Source organism: Aethalodelphis obliquidens, unplaced genomic scaffold (assembly GCF_003676395.1).
Source record: "Aethalodelphis obliquidens isolate GAN/ISIS:26980383/991018 unplaced genomic scaffold, ASM367639v1 scaffold29, whole genome shotgun sequence".
Taxonomy (NCBI): Eukaryota; Metazoa; Chordata; class Mammalia; order Artiodactyla; family Delphinidae; genus Aethalodelphis; species Aethalodelphis obliquidens.
The window spans coordinates 9,146,406-9,169,044 of record NW_020837973.1 but is presented as its reverse complement, the minus strand read 5'-3'; the positions used below and the strand labels follow the sequence as shown (position 1 = coordinate 9,169,044).

At 40.7% G+C, this 22,639-nt stretch overlaps 1 protein-coding gene across 1 annotated transcript in view; it reads left to right on the top strand.

The window, feature by feature from the left end:
• CTNND2 (catenin delta 2) overlaps positions 1 to 22,639 on the top strand; it is a 257,170-nt gene that overhangs the window by 186,707 nt on the left and 47,824 nt on the right. The window contains exon 8 of the mRNA XM_027125377.1: positions 15,558 to 15,768. Coding sequence (XP_026981178.1) covers positions 15,558 to 15,768 — 211 coding nt within the window. The remainder of the gene's footprint in view (positions 1 to 15,557; positions 15,769 to 22,639) is intronic.

Genomic DNA, 22,639 nt, shown 5'->3' with positions numbered 1-22,639 from the left:
GTATGAATGGGGGGGAGGGGAGATACCCAGTTCCACCTGAACAGTAGCATTCCCGTTTCCACCCTATTTCACCCAAAGTAGCCCCATCAGCTGCTAAGCAGGCAGCCACTCTGCCCTTCACCACAGGATGGGGGTCAGCCACTTAATTTTACTGGTTAGAACCAGCAAGGATGGCAGTCCTGAGTCTCCAGCTAAAGAAGGAAGGAAAGAAGAGAAGACAGAAAGCCCTGCCGACACCTGGATTTCAGACTTGAGGCATTAAGAACTGTGAGAAAATAAATTTCTGATAGAAATCGATTTCTAACACCCTGAGTATCACCAACAGTGGCTAAGGGGACACCTCTCTGAAGTTCCAAAGTCCTCTCCAGCTTTGCTCTGGCCTGAGTTCCTTGATGAAGAACAGAACCACCAGATGGTTCTATGCTGTCTCCCAAGTCATGGTTGCCCTTCCTTGAACCTGGCTATTTATTCTAGTCCCCACCCACCTCTTGCCTCCTGTACTTGACCTTTGCAATTTGTCACTGGAAGGAAAGTAGTTTCTGCAAGACCTCCAGGCAGCTGGTGGAACTATGCTAGCCCTAACTAGCACCACTGAATCTTCACTCCTTCAAAGAAGCTAATGGCCCATACATTCTAGGAAGCATATACTCCAAGTCTCTATTGACTTTGAAAATAAGGTAGCAGAGACTGTTCATACTGGATTATAAGATGTACATAGAAAAGCTTTTCTGTAACTTGAAGACTCCTAATTGTTTCTGATTGGTGCTTGGCTTGGATTTGCATGCATTGTTTTGGTTTGTTTCGACAGTGCTGACCACAGTCACTGCATTATCATAATTAAGTTGTTTGTACACCAGAGTTCAGGCTCTTCGGTGATCCTTTTAGTCACGCCAACTCCGCTTGACACAGTGCCGGGGCAAAACCTGCAGTGTCCGTTCTAGAAGTTGACGCTGCTAAAAAAAGTCATCCTTACCAAAGGAATGGCCCTCTCATCACCACACCTCACTGCCATGAGGGCAGACAACCAGGAAAATCAGATTTCTGAAGATGAATGCATACTTCAAGTTTTCAAAAACTGCAGCTGCGTAGATAAGAAAACTCAGACACCAGCCGCTTTGCTGGACTTTAGGGCAACTGATCTGCAGAAACCCTGTGTCTAATATTTTCCTGCCTTTTTTAATCTTCCCTACAATCTCTTCCATTCACCGTATCTTCCTCCTTTGCTGCAAGTGAAATCCCATTACAATAAAAGAAATTGCCAAAGGTCTATCCAGTTTTTTTCCTTTTCCTAGAGTTTTGCAGTATTAAGTGTTGCTTTTAATAAATGTGTCATCAGCTGGGCCCAGATCTAATATTTAGTCACTTTGATTGAGTGGGATTAGTGGAAATAATCTTTGGTCTATGTTTGGTCCTCTAGGCTCATTTTTTGCTTCTGCCTTTATTCTCTTTTATTCTTTTATTGTTTATCTTCATGCTTTATCTTTTTTCTATTTATCACCTTATGGAGAGTCCATATAATTATAATAGTGGTTGATTTTTTTTTTTTTAGTATAGCACAAACACACCAAAGTTTTAAACTCATCAAAGTATAAATACTTTAAGTTTTAGTTGTACACACGGAGCATAAGCCTACAATATAAACACTGGAATTCTATATACATTAATAATGCCAGCAATTCCATACAAAACGTCCACTGTGGTTAATTAATAAAGAAACGGGCAATATTGTATAGCCCAATATATTTTTACATTCATAGGAGGATTGTTTTCACTAGCTAGGGAATTTGGAGAAATATCTAAAACATGACCACTTTTTATTAAAATAATTTAACATTATCTTTGGGTTCCAATAATGAACCCCAAATTGAAATTGGAATTCTGTCTACTATAAAACTATAAAATATGCCACGTTTCTTTATTCTGAAAAAAATTTTAAAATACAGGCAGAAACTAAAAAAACTAAGCTTTGACCTAGACATTTAGTTTTATAAACAAATTTTGTTAAAAATCTATCTCAAAGTGAGGACAAATATAGAGAAGTGTTTTTTTTTCAGAGTTGCTAAAACTGTTTATTTTCAACCCAAAATTACTAGATATGCAACAGAGTGATGTGTCTCATTCACAGGAAAAAAGGCAGTCAATAAAACCTGACTCGTAATGGGCCACATGCTGTGTTCAGCAATGACTTTAGAGAGGCTACTATAAAGAGAAGGTTTTTTTTAAAGAAAAGGTATTTTTACTGTTGTTGGTAGGGGCTGCTCTAAATCATCTTATACCCATGGAAGGAGATTATCTCCTAAGCATAAGGAGACAAGGATCTTATAAGATCTGGAACAAGTGCAGGTCCCTGGCATATAATTTAGGGTCCCATGATGTGTGTTAGAAGGTTAGAGTGATTGATGCCTCGAGTTACCTGCAGTCTGAAGTTTATTTCAGCTGTGAAGGTGGATCTTTCATGCCCTGGTTTGACCCTGGGGAACCAGTCACCCAAAGCCAGATAAGACCAACTGGTCTCCAAAGCTCAATTCAGTAATATAAATTAGAATTAGAATTGCCTAGTAGAAACCAGTGCTTGGCTTGGCTGGTAGGTACTAGGAAGAAAATCAACTTGGGACAGAAAAGTAAGTGAATTTCAGTCAACGAATGTTCTCATTTGAGAACCTGCACGGGGAATTCATCCATAAGCAGCTCATTGGTTAACGAGGAAAGTGGAATTGTAGGCAAATAATTATAACTCCTTCTTCTGTGAGACTCATCTCTCTGGCTTATGAAGTCCTCTGTGAACGAAGTATGGGAGTAGGGGGTGAATGTATGAAATCAGAACAAGAAAAATGCATTTAGGCATAAAGTGTATTTAGAGTGAGTGGCTCCTATCAGACAATGCTTAACATACACTACCATGCATTCTCACCAGCCATCCTTTTGTGTAGTCGGAGCATTTCTTTTATTTCTGATTTTTATCAACATCAAATCAAGTTGCTGTGAAATTAAGGTGTCTTTGGTGGTACGGATCTGTGGGTATTTGGTGACATATAAGCATAGTAACGGGAACAGAAATGTAGCTGCCCTTATTCATCAGGACCACCCCAAGCGAGCCCCCCTCCCCAGACCCCCAGTCCTCTGGGAAGGGAATGGGTGTCATGCACAAGAAGGTTTCTCTTTTCAGATAAATTTGGGAAACTCTAGGTTAAACTAAATTCACCAAAGGGTTTCATTTTGTCTAACTGCAAGACTGCAAGAGGCTTCACTTTGCTAATATACATTGTAAATTTCTGAGTTAAGCATCAGACACAGCATTTCCCACACATATGCTACAATGAAACCCTTTTTAGAATACAGCATCCTGTAGAACTAGAGTTCCAGGGATCTGTCACAGAGGTAGGTAACAACAGCAGGATAAATGTGAATGAATTCCCCTCAAAGTCCTGTGGTTACATTGTGTAGTCAAAGAGCTGATGTAAATTGTTTATTCATTTATCAATAAACGTAAGGTTATTAGATGTCATCCTGTTCTTGGTTTATATTATTGTTGGAAAGATCAATTACATATATAAGCTAACTAGAGGAAACTTCAGTGAATGTCTATAGAGCAACTGAATAAATGAGTTACGGGGTAGGTGTCATACAGGTGGTACAGATTATACCTGTGAAAAAAAGTTCAGAGGAGGGAGTGAGGAGGGTTGGTTGGAGAGAGGAGTTTCTGGCCAAGAGACTCATGGAAAGATACCAAAGCCAGGATACAGTCAGCTCTGCAGCCTTACACACATCATTTAATCTCTTTGGGCTGCAGTTGTCTTCTATACAAATTGGAAATTGTATCTGCCTTTTCTGTAGCCCTAGGGAGATACAAAGTAGAAACTGAAATAGATGTGACTTTTCTTGAAAAAATTAAACCACTCTCTAATGTAATCTATGAGTAGTAGCCCTTTGTGCCCTTTATTGAAACTCTTTTATTTTGGCAGAGGGGTAGATCAATTTGAGAAAGCAAGAACTTGGGAATGCAATGTTAGAATTCTTCATTAGGCTACTTGCATTAATCAATGCATTACTCTTATCCCAATGTGCTAATATCAGGCCAGAGGTTCTATTCCTGAAAACAAGCTTTTCTTACAGAAATACTGACCTCATCTTGTCTCAGACACGCTATTGTCTGAAATTTTCATCCTAGGAGAGTTCTTGGATCTTTGTTAGACAGAAATCTTGACCTAAAAATAAAAAGCCTTCCTAGGTTTTTCCCCTGAAGCTAGAATCAGTGTTTAAATTTTCACCTCTACTTCCTTTCTGCTTTTAAAATGAGGCAATGAATTGAGGTAATAATTTTTTGCTATCATGCTTAATATTTAATCAAATTATTTAAATCTTGTTAAAATGTATTATACCAGTTACTTGCCTCATTTTCAGTATTTCTCAAAAATCAATTTATTTCTAGTTCAAAAAGGTGCTTCGGCAAACCTCCTGTTAATTAACTGTGGTTTTTATTTTTAGAGTGATTCTTCTACAAATTATGTATGCATATCTTAGCCACCTTCTTGTCCGTATTCCTACTCATTACCTTACTTCTTGACATTTCAACAATGTGAGAATTTCTCAGAGCCTAATTCAGTGAAATCCTCTGCATAAGATCTCAAGGTGCTAAAAAATACAATTCCTCTTGTCTTCCAAACAGATGGAGTAGGTTATTTATTTGGAGATGGTAACTCTTGAAAGAAATGCATACCATACACCGCAAATCTATAAGATTTGCTTTACTCGACATTATTTCTATTCAGAGGGTTGAGTTACTGATTGCATCATTTTCTCAGACCAACTGCTTACCAATTTTGGCATGTGAAATAGATTTTGATGTGTGTTAAAAGGCTGTGCTTGTTTTTTCCAAATCATAGTTATTAGAAAAAAGCATAAGGAACTTTAGTGTTTCTTCCAGAATTTGTCTCAAGCTCTACCCACAGCAACCACTGACTGATTCCTTGACTCCAGCTGATCCCTTCTTACCATGACTTTTCCTCTCTCTTTCTATTTGGATAAATCGTTAATTAAAGCAGCTAGCAGACACATAAAAGAAGGTTCACTTTTTTAAAAAAATCAATGCATTTCATTAGATATTGATTCTAATCTGGCAGGAGCAAAGGGACAGATGTAGAGACAAACAGGTCCCATTTTGGGAAAAAGGGGCCGGCGTGATGAAACCAGAGGGTCAGTGTTGTCACACCCATTTTCCAATCTGAGAAATAGAAGCATACAGACAAAAGCATCAAGAGAAAGGGATTTTTACTAACAAATTGTTGCAAGGGATCCAGACTTGAGAAAAACCAGCCTTCCACATTTAAAGTAAAAAAGCACAAATTTACCATGGTTTGTAAGGTCACATTTAGTCCATTCATGTTGGACAAACAACAGTTTTCTCACAAGATAATCATACTGTCCGTCACATATCAGCATTGCAAACAACAGAGATGAAGTTGATTCGAAAGTCAGCAGCTGCTAGAGAATTACTGAAAGATGCATTAATTGGAATTAGGGATAGAAGGGCGATCCTGTGTTTCTTTTCCTCTCTCTGTTTTGGATTTCTTTCCCTGAGCTGGTTTCTTGTTTTGTTCTGTCTTCCTGATTCTGGATTGTGATGAGCACATGATGTGTAGGCAGTCATGATGGAGTCAGAACAAGGTACCAGTTTTCCTTCTTGATCCCTCCGATGTTGAAGTTCTGCCCCTACAATGCAGAGTTAACCACTGATGTTTGTGGTTTAGCAGTTTTCTGATTTGGGACCATTAATTTGATGGTTGACCAGTTGTACAGATGTAGGTGTATCAAGCAGTGTGAATTCATTCACAAAGACCTCTGTGTATGGTTATCAAAACTAGACCTATGTGATAATAAATCTTGAGAGTTAACTTTTGTTTTGTTTGTAGATCCTAGGTCTGTAATTTTGTTTCCTTTATGTAGCAGAAATAATTTATTCCCTTTCACCTCATCTACTGGGATCAATGACACAGCAGTGACCGAGGCATTTCTGCCAGTCTTCACCTCCACTACCTGTAACTCAGGGATTATTCCATTTCTCTGAGCTCCAACTTTTCAGTACTCCTGGCCGTGCTGCCTGTAGGCTAGGATTCCTTAAGCCATACATGAGCCAAACCAGTGTCCTAGGAGGATACTGTAGACCTCAATCCCACATATTAAATCTACTTGTTTTTAATGGCCTTGTCATGCCTAATTAAATGATATTTGCCTTTATATGTGACATCTCTGGCATGGTCATGGGTACAGATTTTATTTTTTTCAGTTATGTTCTAGTAGAAAGGGGGACAGATTCTAGTTCAATCTATAAAAACCTATGGTCAAAGAAGGTAAACAGGCTAGTCAAGGCATTTTTATATTATTTAACTATTATTTTAAGCTGTACAGACAGGACCACTCAACATATGTTGTTATACTAAAAGGATTATTATTATTATTAACTTTTCCTGATAACTTATCTACTTTACAAATTTTCAAGAGATTTTTTCTGAATTCTGAAGAATTAATTAGAACAAGATTCCATTTAAAGAACGTTTAATCTAGTTTTTATACACATAACCTGTTAAATCAAGCATTAAAGAAAGAGGAAGTAGAAAGAAGGATTTTATAATAAGCCCAATTCAAAATAGAACATGAACCACAACTAAATTTGTGTCATTTACTCTAAGTAATTAATCCTTGTTCTCTTGATCTTGGGTTAGTTTGAAGTCCAGATTCTCAAAGTGAATGAGTTCTGAAACCCTGACTCAATCCCTTGGTAGTCTGAAAGATGTTCATTTGTTTCGAGGAGTTCAGCTTTACAGGAGTGTCTGTAACCAAGAGCCTATTTTCTATTGTATCAAGTGTTAACGGTACCCATTAGAGTTCTCTGATCAGGCTCTTTTGATGTTTCTTCCAACAGACCTAATTATTATTACTATTATTTTTAGACACTAGGCAAACTCTCCAAGGCCAAGCAGGCAGCTGAGCCAGGGTTGGAACTCATCAGTTTGATTATATTTATTTATTTATTTATGGCTGTGTTGGGTCTTCGTTTCTGTGCGAGGGCTTTCTCTAGTTGTGGCAAACGGAGGCCACTCTTCATCGCGGTGCGCGGGCCTCTCACTATCGCGGCCTCTCTTGTTGCGGAGCATAGGGTCAGTAGTTGTGGCTCACGGGCCCAGTTGCTCCGCGGCATATGGGATCTTCCCAGACCAGGGCTCGAACCTGTGTCCCCTGCATTGGCAGGCAGATTCTCAACCACTGCACCACCAGGGAAGCCCCAGACCTAATTTTTTTTTTTTCAGATCTAATTATTGATCTGTGGTTCTGGCAGGGTCTTTAAGAGAGTGTGGGATAAAATCAGAAACCTCCTGTTGATGATAAGGCTGAATTGCTCTGATTATTTATTCATTACAAACAACAATATCAAACTTGAGACAAGTTTAGTTTTGCGAGAAGTTAGTCAGTGACTACCATTACAGTAAGTGTATATTACGGACAGTGAGGGTAATGAAAACTCTCCAGGATCTTTTAATTTATTCCATAAAGAGTGTGTTAGGATTCCCACCAACTGAAAAGGCTCTTTTAAACCTAAAAATGGAATCTTTCTTTTATTGGCCATTACTGTGCCATTCTTTAACATGAAAAGGAGCATGTTTCTAACAGCACCAAAATGTTCATAACTGCTGAAGTATCATCCTAAGACTTGTCATCACTAAGGAGGCTGAGTTTCTCCTTTTTTCATTTGCCAGGTCTTTTTTTTACTGAAGGCTTGATAAACAGGACAGCTCTTACAACAGTAATAAACCAAACAAAAACTTGCAGAATGCCAAACATTCCTAATTATTTCTAGCATCCCTTATTTCATAAGGTGATGAAGAAAACTCTTTGATGTTACCCAGCAGCAGTCAGGGAAATGCCAGGGACAGTTTAGATATAAAAGACATTTTTTTAGTTTTATTAGTTTGACTCTGGGGTGTAGATTTGGAGAAGGCAATTTCAAAAAGAGCTATCAGTGCAGCTCAATATTAAAAAAACAAACAGCCCAATCAAAAAATGGGCAGAAGATCTAAATAGACATTTCTCCAAAGAAGACATACAGATGGCCAGGAGGCACATGAAAAGCTGCTCAACATCACTAATTACTAGAGAAATGCAAATCAAAACTACAATGAGGTATCACCTCACACCAGTTAGAATGGGCATCATCAGAAAATCTACAAACAACAGATGCTGGAGAAGGTGTGGAGAAAAGGGAACCGTCTTGCACTGTTGGCAGGAATGTAAATTGATACAGCCACTATGGAGAACAGTATGGAGGTTCCTCAAAACACTAAAAACAGAACTACCATATGACCCAGCAATCCCACTACTAGGCATATACCCAGAGAAAACCATAATTCCAAACGACACATGCACCCCAATGTTTGTTGCAGCACTATTTACAATAGCCAGGTCATGGAAGCCACCTAAATGCCCATTGACAGACGAATGGGTAAAGGAGATGTGGTACATATATACAATGGAATATTACTCAGCCGTAAAAAGGAACAAAATTGGGTCATTTGTAGAGACGTGGATGGACCTAGAGACTGTCATACAGAATGAAGTCAGTCAGAAAGAGAAAAACAAGTATCGTATATTAACACATATATGTGGAATCTAGAAAAAAGGTACAGATGAACCGGTTTGCAAGGCAGAAATAGAGACACAGATGTAGAGAACAAATGTATGGACACCAAGGGGGGAAGCGGGGGTGGTGGTGGTGGTGTGATGAATTGGGAGATTGGGATTGACATGTATACGCTAATATGTATAAACTAGATAACTAGTAAGAACCTGCTGTATAAAAAAATTAATTAAATGAATTTTTATAAAAATAGCTGTCAGGAGACACAAGATATAAGTTCTTAGTGCCTAAAGACAGAAAGTAATTGCTGTTTTGTTCAGAACTTTCCCATGTAAACAAGCATTCAAACTCTTTCAATAACCAAATACTACCGTCTGGAATGCCTCACCTCTTTGGTTGGAAAACCACATAAACCAGTTTTAAAATATAGATTTTTTGCATATGTTTTCTCCCCTTTTGTGATAAACTGTTCCTATAAATGTCCTTAAAGTGGCAGATTTTTATGAAATATTAAGCTCCAAACATCAACAAAAAGAGAAAGGAAAGAGAAAAAGGAGCTCGCCGCATTGCAGAAAGAGCTGCGGCCGCCCACAGAGCACCGTGCTGCTGACCCTTGGTAAGGGCTAACAACTTTCCTTTGGCAAAGGAGGGAAAGGCTCTTTTCACATTTACGCGTAGACACACAGTCACAAGGAAATCAGTGCCTCACTTTTACATCTTCAACCACTGAGCAATGTAAATTCAGTGTGGAGAGAAGATTCTGGAAGATGGTGGGTAGGAAACCCAGGAATCTGTCCCCCGCACACACACAGCAGTCTCGCTGGCAGAATCTGTCCAGTGTAACTATTTCGGAACTCTGGAGTCTAATGAAGGCTTGCACCTGTTAGAGGAAAGCTTGGACGGTGAATTATGGTTAATTTTGGTCATCTTCAGCTCTTAGCACAGTAACAGCTACCCATTCTCACACCCAGCCCTTGGCAGGCAACTATACACGTGTTCATGGGGAACTTGTATGCAGTTGGTGGGAGCTAGGGTGGGCAATAAGGGATCCGTCCTCCAAATATTGGGCACTCTGTGTTCAGATTGTTGCTACTGATCATGGAGTTGCAGACACAGAGGCAGCTGTTGTTGCACACGCCCCCCAGTTGTCGAAAACCCCTCCCCCTCCAGCTGAAATGACTTCCAGGGAACTTAAAGAGCTGGTGCCCTTCCCTCCCCCTTCATTGTTCTCTTTTTCCCCTTTTGGGAGCCAGATATTAAAGATTAGGACGTTCAAAAGCAAATGTGTATGTGAGGGAAATTAGAAAGTCACCATGGAACCCCAGGGAAAGGCACAGGTTCAGAAAAGACCTGCAGAGACCTTCAGTTTACACCTCAGCACACAGACATCCTACAGCAACTAAAAACAAAACCCAGCAAACCGGCACAAGGGGAGGAATCTGAATTCCAGGGTTGCTATGTGGTTAGATTGCAGTGTCCAGTTTCCAACAACAACAAAATCACAGAGGATACAAAGAAACAGGGAAGTATAGCCCTTTCCAAGGAAAAAAGTGAACCAACAGAAACTTCCCTGAGAAAGAGTAAGTGGCAGAAGTGCTAGACAAAGACTTTAAAACGCTGGGTAATTATAAAAGCGAGTCTTATTGTAAAAACAGTTTGTAACTCCACTTTTTTTGTTTTTTACATGATTCAAGAGAATAATGCATTTTTAAAAATTATTAGTCTAAAAGCTAGTATTATTGTACCTTTGGCTTACAACTCCATGTTTTGTTTTCTACGTACTTTAAGAAAGTGATGCATTAAAAAAGTTACCATTTTATGTTTTTGGACACAACATATAGAGATGTAGTTTTGTGATATCCATAATTGAAAGGGCTGGGGCTGGAACTGTAAACGAGCAGAGTTTCTGTACATTATTGAAGTTAAACTGGTATAAATTTAAATTGGAGTGTTATAACTTTAGGACATTAAATGTAATCCACATGGTAACCACAAGTAGAATAGTTACAGAATATACACAAAAGGAAATGAGGAGGTTAAAACATTTCACTGCAAACACAATCAAACACAAAGGAGAGAGTAATGTAAGAAATAAGGGACCAGAAAAGCTACAAGGCATGTAGAAAACAAATAGCAAAATAACACAAGTTAAGTCCCTTCTTACAATAATTATTTTAAATATAGAGGGGTTAAACTCTCCAATCGAAAGTTAGAGATTGGCAGAATGGAAAGAAAGAAAAAAAAAAAAAGATCCAACTATATGCTATCTACAAGAGACTCACTTTAGATCCAAAGACACATAAATCAAAAGAGAAAGGATATTTGTACACCTCTGTTCATAGTAGCATCGTTCACAATAACTGAAATAAGGAAGCAACCCAAGTGTCCACCAACAGATGAATGGATAAGCAGAATGTGGTATATGCATACAGGGAAGTATTATCCAGACTTTAAAAAAAAAAAAAGGGATAGTCTGATATATTCTACAATATGAATGAAGCTTGAAGACATTATTGCTGAGCAAAATAAAGACACACTGTATGGTTCCACTTACATAAGATACTTAAGAGTTGTCAAAATCATAGAGATGGAAAGTAGCACGTTGGTTGTTACTGGATGGGGGTGGGGAGTTATTGTCTAATGGTTTAATAGAGTTTAATAGAATTGTAGTTTTGCAAGACGAAAAGAGTTCTGGAGATACGTGGTGGTGACGGTTGCACAACAATATGAATTTAATCAGTATCACTGAACTGTACACTTAAAAGTAGATAAGATGATACATTTTTATTATGTGTATTTTGCCACCATAAAAGATGGAAGAAAAAAAATTAGTTTAGAGCAACTCAGCAAAAACTCACAGGTCAGTTTTAGCATCTCCAGAAACAGGGAAGCCAAAGATGCACTAAGACCTCAGAGACAAAGGAGTTGTTATATTCCTGATCCAGGGCTGTTCTCGGCTGACATTTTTTTTTTTAACCTCTTTCCTCTAACGTTGGTTTGAGAGATTTGAGTTTACCATAGTGCATCACAAAGACCAGCTATACAGAGGACCATATGAACGATCCAGAGTGATACACAATCAGTTTAGGAAAGGACTCAAGATCACAGGTGGTTAGCCCATAAAACCACTCACTACTCAATACTGCCCCCACCAGTGGAGAAACCAAGGGGTAGTGCGCAAATGAATACCAGGAATAGGCTGAGTGCTGAAATAGAAACAGAAACAGGCACAGTCAGCGAGAGCAAAGCTCTGTTACCTCATCGTGAAATTCCTACCAGGTCTTCTGTGTACAGGAGCTCAACAAGGAGCACCGCTCTAGGGCAACACAGTTTGTTAAGTCCCCTGAGTCCATCCACAAGCCTCCACATGCCCACCCACTCTGAACAGAAGACCCCAGAAAGAAACATAAAGAGAAAATAGTTTTTAATTGTAATTTACAAACACGCCTGCCCACACACAGGGCAGGAAGGGTAGCAAAGTTACAAGGTTACAGTTAGTCTGTCACTGATAGGAACAGTAGTTTTTTTTTTTTTTACACAATTGTCATATGTCCAGTAGTCATCTCATATCAGTATTACACATGTCAAAGATAAAGTTGTTTTCATGAGAGACTAAGTAACTTCAAAGAAATGGCCCGAGGATTCATTTCTGTTGAGAATTTGAGCAAGACAGAGTGACCTTTAGTTGGTGGTGGTGGTGGAGTTGTTTTTGTTTTGTTTTCATCTCAGGGAGCATCTGTCTGAATCTCGGAGCAACATGCTTTTCTTTTGTAACATGTGATGCCAGTGAGAGTGGATAATGGAAAGCACCTTGGTTCCCAATGGTGGCAAGGTATTCACTTTGTTTTCCCAAATCTAAGTGTCTTTTGAACCTGATGACCAGTTTGTCTCTCCCATATGATGCTTACTAGTTGTGCATGTTTTTCTTTTTTTTTTTTGGCCGTACCGTGCGGCTTGTAGGATGTAAGTTCCCTGATCAGGGATTGAACCCAGGCCCCGGCAGTGAAAGCACCGAGTCCTAACCGCTGGACCACCAGGGAATTGCTGAGCATGTTTTCTTTTGTGTGGAAAAATAAAATAGAAATCCAACTTGTCCATTATTATTAAGTTTCTGAATTCACCTGGTTTCCGCTACCCACCTCATTATCCCCGCTAGAAATTTCTGAATCCTCTTCCCCTGCGTTACCACCACCGTTTCACTGGGCTCGAAGCCTTGTCTGAGGACTCTCCATCATGGCTGCTCTTCTTTTCCTGATCCCCTCAGGGCCAGGTCTTTGTAGTCACAAGTTGCTTGCTCTTGTCCTGAAATATTAGTCACCTGCTAGGTGGTATGATCAGTATGAGTCGCTCTGTGATGTTAGGCTGTGTCATATTATTTACTTATTTTTAACCGAAGTTAAATGCAGAGGGAGGGGGAGGGGTCTTCAGTCTGCAGTGGTTGGCGGCACCCCTTCTAAGACAGGAAGCTCCTCTGTTTCCTGGCAGGCTCATCCACAGGGTGAGGCCTGTACACTTCTGCTCTCTTCCTCTGCACCCTCATAGCCTCCCAAAGCACTGCTGAGCCCCAGGTGCTCTTGATGTCCCTGTGCCCATATATATATGGCAGTGACTCCTGCCGTTTTCCACACTGGGGAGCACATTCAAAATGACAGTATTCGTCCAGCACACTGGGGCAAGTCGAAGAGGCTGCTCTGGGGAACGTGGTGGCTCCTGCCCCTTGAACATCATGGGGACACCTTGCTTCTCATTCAGGGCTCACGGGTTGGGAAGCTGTGTAAGATGAAACCACACTTTCAAGTCTGTTGTAATTTTTAAATATTTATTTATTTATTTATGGCTGTGTTGGGTCTTCGTTTCTGTGCGAGGGCTTTCTCTAGTTGCGGCAAATGGGGGCCACTCTTCATCGCGGTGCACGGGTCTCTCGCTATCGCGGCCTCTCTTGTTGCGGAGCGTAGGCTTCAGACGCGCAGGCTCAGTAGTTGTGGCTCACGGGCCTAGTTGCTCCGCGGCATGTGGGATCTTCCCAGACCAGGGCTCAAACCCGTGTCCCCTGCATTGGCAGGCAGATTGTCAACCACTGCGCCACCAGGGAAACCTGTAATTTTTTAAATGATGATAACAAAAACTAAAAAAAAAAAATGCTCTAGCCTAATCCTCTCCCTCTCCTCATTTTTGCTTTCAATGTTGATGATGTGCAAGGCCACACAACCAGTCTTCTGTGCTCATTCAGGAGTGGGGATGCCCCTGTATGCACAAAGATTGAGAGAGTTTGCTGCTTCCTTCCTCCACCACTTCCCTGATAAAGAATGCGCCCATCTTCTCACTTCTGTGAATTCAAGTTGGTCTGACAGTGGTTTGTGCGGGGTTAATGATAAAGTCGCCAGGCTGCTGAGCTCAACTAAACTCGTAGCCCGAGCTGAGTGTGATTTAATGATGAGTAGGTAAAGCCAGGTGCTCAGAGGACTATCGTGTACAGAGGATCTTCTCCAACCTGTTTTAAGTGCTGTCATTGGAAAATAAATATGCTACATTTGGGGGTTTTCAGGCAAACCATTTTTGTCAGACACTTCTCAGCTGTCGTCAAGTGAATGAAGACACTTTCCTATTTCGGTAATTTAGACATCAGCATTTTTTTTTTTCATCCAAGCTAAAATAAGCCACCTAAACATAGGATAAAAGCAGATACCAAAATTACGAAGTCTTATGTTTTATTTATTACTGCCTGGAATTAAGATGTCATTGCCTCCTTCCATGGTTCCATTTCCTGCCCCCCAAGCACCACGTGCCAGAGAATTAAACAGCAAAAGAAGTTATCCTTTAGAGACCTATGAGGAGGAACAATATTTAAATGGCTTTTAGGAGCTGCCTAAATATGTCTAATTGGGGGATGGGAGACAAGACAGGAATTTAACTTTGGACACGTGCCGATTCCACCTGAAAAATTTGGGAACAGGCAACTTTGCTACAGGCATTCCTCTACTTAGTTCCAGAAGTAAATTAATGGAACAGAACTGGAAGCTGCAGGTGGGATGAATTAATTGTCTTGCAGGGTTATTGGTAATGCCTAAATGGCTTTGTAAACTAAAAGTATTCCATAAAGATGTCATTATAAGTACCTCTATCATGGGGAGTAGCGTGATTAATAATGATAAAGTGAATTAAGGAAGCAAAGTTGCATTTTATCTTATTTTTTCCACGGGAAGTAAAACATGTCAAATTAGTAAATGTTATATGGTAGAACCATTCAATAAAATCCCATCAGAGAGACAGATCGAGCATCCAGTTACCCTAGTTCAAAGGTCACCTAGTTTTATATATTGTTTGTAGTTTCTCTCCCCGCTTTAAATGTTTCTCTTTGCTTTATAGGGACCAGAATGCAGATGTCATATATACATACATTTTTGTGTTTTGACTCTTATTTGTTAAATAATACAAGTCCCAACATAGCTCCCGTCAAGGCATTCTGGAGGTTATGTTAGAATTACCCTATGTTTTCCTGACTTCTGTGAATAGCAAGCAGGAACCCACTGATGGCTAACTTCTACTGAGTCCTGAGTCCAGAGTCATCACTGTGTGTTAAGTGCTTCCCACACATTTCTTCGCAACAGCCTTGTAAGGGAGGTACCATTATTCTTGCTTCGCAATTTAAAAAGCTGAGGCTCAGAGGCATGAAATAACTTGTCCAAAGAGTCAGTCCCACATCCGTCCAGCACCAAAAGTCCGTACATTTGCTGTGAAGAAATACCGTTTTCTCTGTGTATGTGTCCACGGTTACCCCATAAAGAATAATCAGTGACGGGGAACAGACAACACTACATTAACGTGGGCCCTTGTGTTCTCTTTTTCACCCCCGTCTGCACCTCTCCCTCCACACTCTTCCTTGGTTTTGACCACATTTCAGCTCTTCCCTTCGTTTTCTTTTCCAAAGGCAAATACGCCATGCGAGACCTGGTCCATCGGCTTCCAGGCGGGAATAACAGCAGCAACGCGGCCAGCAAGGCCATGTCGGACGACACGGTGACAGCCGTGTGCTGCACCCTGCACGAGGTGATCACCAAGAACATGGAGAACGCCAAGGCCTTACGGGACGCCGGCGGCATCGAGAAGTTGGTCGGCATCTCCAAAAGCAAAGGAGACAAGTAAGTCAGACGGTGACTTCCCATCACAAAGAATTGGTATTGGTAGAATCGGTTCTAAGTGTGCCCAGCATCCCCTGGGTATGGGTAACACCACTGAATGTCACTGGGAAGCACTCTGGTGTCTGATAATCAAGAGAAACAGCAGATAGTTTCCAGTCTTCCAGTTTCCCCCCACACAAGGAAAGCTGATCTTACTAATAATTTTGGTTTGATAAATAACTCATGACTTGGTGAGTCCTGGGATGTTAGTAAGATAGGCTTGACAATCCAGCGTCCAGTCTAGTGACTAGCAAGTTCCTTCCGTACGGAAGAGACGACCCTGATTCATGAAGGTATTTGGTGGCAGCTGTTCCTCTGCGGCTGCAAGTCCAAGTGTTGATGATGGATCCACATCCTTTTGTTCTGTGCCTCTTCAGTTCTGCTTAGCAAGTCAGGGAGGATGGGGGAGAAAACAGTGTGACGGAGTCAGAGAGAAATCAGCGTCCAACCAGCACCCTCCCTTACCAGCTGTGCCTTTGGGACAAATTATTGAATTTAACAAGTCACTGTGCTCATACTTTCCAATCTAAAACTGAGGGAGGGGCTGTCATAAAATATTTCCTAAAAGAAGTAATAATCAAGTCTTAAAGACTGAATAGAAATTTCCGGGGCAGAGGGGATAGAGACAGTGAGGAAGGAGGGCTTTTATGCCAATGGAATAAAGAGAGAAAAGGCTCATGTCAAAGGAGCGGCACCGCCAGAAACAGGTTTGTCCCCAGTTTGATTTAAGAATCGATGGTATCTTACTCTGTGTAACCAAAACAGATCTTCACAAGCCACAGTGTCAGTATATCAGCGAGCTGTCAATTTTACAAAAACATTCACTAACCTTTATTCAGTTTTGCCTCCTGGAAGTCCCTCAATGTAATCAAGTAAGATTAAAAGGGTAAACCTTTTGTTATCAAGGGCCTACTTCTTGACTTTGCATTCCTGGGCACACCCCTCCATTCCTTTATATCTAAACGCTGAATAATTTTTCTCCTATTATTAAAGGCTGTGAAGGATGCACTTTAAGACTTTTTGGAAATTCTCTCATTTAATTCAAGATATTTTCATTGCATAATAAGTGAAGTTTCAGGGCTTCTGTTTAAGCACCCTGAGACCTCCAAATAGGTTCAGTGAACAATTCAGGATTAGGATTTGAATACTTTCCTATATCAAGTACAGAGAAGCCCCTCTGGACTCGTGTAATAATTGTGCAATGTAGATGGATGGCTTGAATTATATCTTATAATACTTACGGTAAAATGCTCTTCTACATAGGCAGGAAGCCACGTGGTTTTCTGTTTTATATAGCTTCAGTAGACCTTTGGAATCTCTAATTGAAATGCTTACCTGTTTTGAGCATTAAGAACTTAATATGTTGATGCTTTTCTTAAGCAAACACACATGCTCACACAGTAAAACCATAGTCCACAAAAACTCTGTGATATATTTGTCTATATTCATGGGACATTCCAAGACGAAAGTGTTTTCTCTGAATCGTAAGACAGTAGAGCTGTGGGAGGTGGTCACATTAATTCCTTCCATCTGTGTGAGCATCCCTACTGGACCTTAAAGAGAAGAGATGCTTTTATCAGTCCTGTGGTCAAAGAAAATTATTTGATGAAACTAATTAAAAACTCATTTGTGGAAACCATCTATGAAACAGTATATATCCACATTGCCCATCCAGAAAATAGTCCTGTTCAGTCTGTTCCCATCTGGATTATTGTTAATGGGAGATTCCTTTCATTACAAATAATCTCAAATCTGTGCTTTAAACTGACTGAAAATTTCTTTATGGGATACTCATTTCATGTCATTGTTTATCTTTTTTCCCCAGTGTTAGCAGTCTGGATTTATGAATTAATAATAAGTGTGGAATTGCTTTGAGTCAAGCATCTTCCCATTTATAACTCTCCTGCTTAGTCAGTCTCATCCACTATTTTATGTGGTTTATCTCTTTTATATTTAGTGACTAATTTGGGGATCAAAACAAGGTTTTTATAACTGGAGATAACCTTGTCAGCCACCTACACTTCAATTTGATTATTACTTCTCACTGCTCTTAAAATGAATCCAGAAGAATTGCTCTGGATCTTACCACTAAACTCACCATTTATCACTCAATTCTGTCATGAGGGTAGGCACTGAGACTCCCATGGCCTTCTAGACGGGTTTGAACAAAATAGAAACACGTTATTGAAAATAGAATTTTTGGAATTGGAGATGATTTAATAATTGGAAAAGGGAGGGATATCAGTTGGCTCTAGTTAAGTTATAAAATGCTTGCAAACTTGCCCTCCTCAAAAAATTATTCAAACTTTTAACTTGAGATCGCATGAGAAAACACAGATGAAAAAACCTACGAGGCTATGATTCTGCCTTTAACATATTTATAGGTTTTATTTCTAAACATACACAAGCTTAAATATGCCGTGATACTAATGAGTCAGCCTGGCACGTTGCCAATCACAGTCTGTTTGAACTGTATAGCTCACCATGTTTTGCCAATACACTGGAAGAATTATTCTGGAATCCTGCGGCTGGAATGGCCGTGCTGAACACCCACAATGAATGGCATCAACTGAAATTCTCAGCTGCCCCTAATTTGACACCTCTGGTGAAGATCAGACATTGTGTAATCGTTAATGACTCTCACAGGAGTCTTTCATACTTACCATTTTAAGTCTTGATAACTTATTCTTTTCACATCATTTTAAACATGCAATATGGACAAGTCCATCTGTTTCAAAAGTACATTTGTATTTTTTCAGATTTAACAGTTATGTAGGAAATAGTGTTGAGTGTGTCACTGTATTTTGTCATAAGACAGAAAAGCCATTTAACAGCCTCGACTGTTACTTGTCAGTAAGGAGCTCTGTTTGTGGCTGAAGTTATAATCACTTGTCACATAAGAGGTACTCAGTTGTTCAAGTCCTTCAATCAATAGTTATAGTTTTTCAAGTAGACACTGCATGGGACCAGTCTAGTGGATGAATCAAAATTAAAGTCTAAGAAGAAAGTGATGTTTCTTTGACCTTCATCAGTTTTTTATAACACTGTGATGTATTGGCATTTTAATTGAGAGGTTAAAAGCTGCTGTTCATTACGTATTCACAGTCTCTTTCTATTTTGTAACTAAGCAAGGAGTAGAAAAAAAATTACACCATCAGAGGAATTTTTGCATACTAAGTATGTTTCAACTATATTATCGCTACCTGAATATTATTAATACGTATTTCTCTAGAGTTGCTTGACTTTTGTCATAGCTACATATCTAGCTAGTGGTGATACACTACAGCAAAACATAGCATTTAATCTTTGCTCAGCACTGATTATATAAGAATAACATGTGAGGATCATCACAGTTGCAGAGGTTCTCCCCAAGGAGCCTACATTGGGCTCGCCAGCACCAGGAAGACAAGCCCCCAGATGGGAGAGCTGGAGGGACGCCATAGGAGACACAGACTCCGCTCTTAAAGGGCTCACGCAAAATCTCACATACCTCAAAACAGAGCGTGCAGAGGTAGCAGTTTGAAAACAGCCTGGGTCAGACCCCTTGCCTATCTTAGAGAGACTCTCAGAGAGGCAGGAGGCAACTGAGACTCCCCCGCCCTGGGGACCGAGATGCTAGCAGCAGGCATTTTGGGGAGCTAGTTCTACCATGAGGACACTGGTGCTAGCAAGTGCCTTTAGGAGTCCTCCCTCTAGTCTGTTAGCACCAGAGGCTTACCTGCCCACCAGCCAGTCAGCCCCAGTCCCGGGACCCCCTACATCGAGCAGCCGGCTGTGTCAGGACCCAGCCCTGCCCACCAGCAAGCCAGCAGCCTCCACACAAGGCAGGGCCTGGCAGCCAACTGGACCAGGGGCCAGCCCCCCTACCAGTGCACCCACAGTAGTTGGCCCTACCACAAAAGAAGGACCCACACAGACCACAAAGGGGACACCCCTAGAGCATACATCTCTGTGACCAGAGGAGAGCATGCTGCTGGGCCCCATGAGACATCTCCTACATAAGACCACTTCTCCAAGATCAGGAAATGTAACAGACCTACTTGATACATAGAAATAAAGACAGAGAATAAAGCAAAGTGACAGAGGAATATGTTGCAAATAAAGGAAAACTAAAACTCCAGAAGAAGAACTAAGTGAAATAGAAATAAACAATCAACTCAATAAAGAGTTCAAGGTAATGATCATAAAGATGCTCAGGAGAAGAATGAGCACAGTGAGAAGTTTAACAGAGAGTTGGAAAATATGAAGAAGAACCAAACAGAACTGAAGAATACAATAACTGAAATAAAAACTACACTAGAAAGAATCAATAGTAGATTAGATGATACAGAGGAATGCATCAGCAGACTGGAAGACAGAGTAGTGGAATTCAACCAAGCTCACCAAATACAAGAGAAATTTTAAATGAGGATAGTTTAAGATACCTTTGGAACAGCATTAAGCATACTAATATTCACATTGTAGGGATCCAGAAGGAGAGAGAGAGAAAGGGGCAGAGAACTTGTTTGAAGGGATAATAGCTGAAAACTTCTCTAACCTGGGAAAGAAAAAAGACACCCAGGTCCAGGAAGTACAGCAAGTCCCAAACAAGATGAACCCAAAGAGGTCCTCACCAAGACACATTGTAATTAAGATGGAAAAAATTAAAGATAAAGAGAGAGTCTTAAAAGCAGCAAGGGAAAAGCAACTGAGTATGTACAAGGGAACTCCCATGAGACTCTCAGCTGACTTTTCCACAGAAACTTTGCGGACCAGAAGAGAGTGACATGATATATTCACAGCAATGAAAGGAAAAAACTGCTACAACCCAGAATACTCTATCCACCAAGATTATCATTCGGATTTGAGTTTTACAGGCAAGAAAAAGCTAAAAGAGTTCAGCACCACTAAACCAGCTTTGCAAGAAATGTTAACGGGACTTCTCTAAGTGGAAAAGAAAAGACCACAAGTAGAAATATGAAAATTACCGAAGGAAAAATATCATTGATAAATATACAGTAAAGGGCTTCCCTGGTGGTGCAGTGGTTGAGAGTCCGCCTGCCGATGCAGGGGACATGGGTTCATGCCCCGGTCCAGGAAGATCCCACATGCCACGGAGCAGCTAGGCCTGTGAGCCATGGCCGCTGAGCCTGCGCTCCGCAATGGGAGGGGCCACAACAGTGAGAGGCCCGCATACCACACACATACACACACACACACACACACACACACACACACACACACTATATATATATATATATATATATATATACAGTAAAACTAGTAGATAAACCGCTTATAAAACCAGTAGGAAGGTTAGAAAGCAGAAGTAGTAAAATCATCTATAACCACAATAAGTAGTTAAGGGATATACAAAACAAAAAAGGATACAAAATATGAAGTAAAAAATATTAAATGTGGAGGAGGGAGATAAGATGGTGGAGTAGGAGGAAACCAAGCCCACCTCCCCCAAAAAAACACATCAAATCATCTTCACGTGGAGCAACTCTACTGAAAGCAACCTGGAGACTTGCAGAAAGGCTCTTCTTCAACCAAGTCTGTAAAGAAAGATACACATGGAGTCTGTATCTACAGAGGAAGGGAGGAGTTGTGGTCGGGTCAGGACCTGTGCCCTTAGCAGAGGACACAGAAGAAGAAGGAGATATCATGGCCTTAGGGATCCTCCCTGGGCAGCGAGGGGTTCATATCACACACTGAGCACCCCAGCCCTGGGGTCAGACACCAGGAAGACAAGTTGCCTTACCTGGTTAAAAACCAGTAGGATTTACAGAAGAAGAGAACAAGATTCCTTGTCAACAGCCCATGCACAAACTTGCTTACTCCTGGGAATAGCTCAGAGGAAGCAGATTGAAAATTGTCTGGAGCTCTAGCTGGTTTCCCAAGACCATGCCAGCCCACACTGGGCACCTGCTCCAGCCCCTCTTGCTCCAGCACTGCTCTCCACTAGAGCGGAGGCCACCATGACCAAGGAGAGTGTGCACACTTAGAGAGAACAGAGCCAGCTCGGACTAGACCCTCAGGGCTTCTGCTCCAGCCCCTGATATGGTGGTAACTGCCACTGAGCACAGTAGAGGCCCTGGTTCACACCTGGCTCTGACTCTAACCCCTCCATCTCCAGCCATATCATCCAACAAGGTGGTAGCTGCCAGCACACCCCAGGGGAAGACGTGACCCATGCTCACTTCAGATCCAGCTCTCCCACTACTGTGCCAGCTGTCTCTCCATCCACTGGGCACACACGCAGATGGCATAGGGATGCTCCCACACAAGGACACCCCTTCAAGACTGGAATAGTCAGCTCCTGCACCTAAGTTAATAGAGACAGAGAATGTTGAACAAAATGAGAAGACAGAGAAATATGTTTCAAGCAAAAGCACAAGAGAAGACAGTGGAAAACAACCCTAATGAAACAGAGATAAATAGTTTACCAGACAAAGAGTTCAAAGCAAGAGTAATAAGAATGCTAACTGAGCTCGGGAAGAGACTAGATGAACACAGTGAGAACTTTAACAAGGAACTAGGAAATATAAAAAAAATAACCAGTCAGACAAAGCTGCAGTCATCAAAACAGTATGGTACTGGCAGAAAAACAGACACATAGATCAATGGAACAGAATAGAAAGCCCAGAAATAAAACCCATGCACTTATGGTCAATTAATATATGACAAAGGAGGCAAAAATATATAATGGCAAAAAAAGACAGTCTCTTCAATAAGTGATGCTGGGAAAACTGAACAGCTACATGCAGAAGAATGAAACTAGAACATTCTCTAATACCATAAACAAAAATAAACCCAAAATGGATTAAAGACCTAAATGGAAGACCGGAAA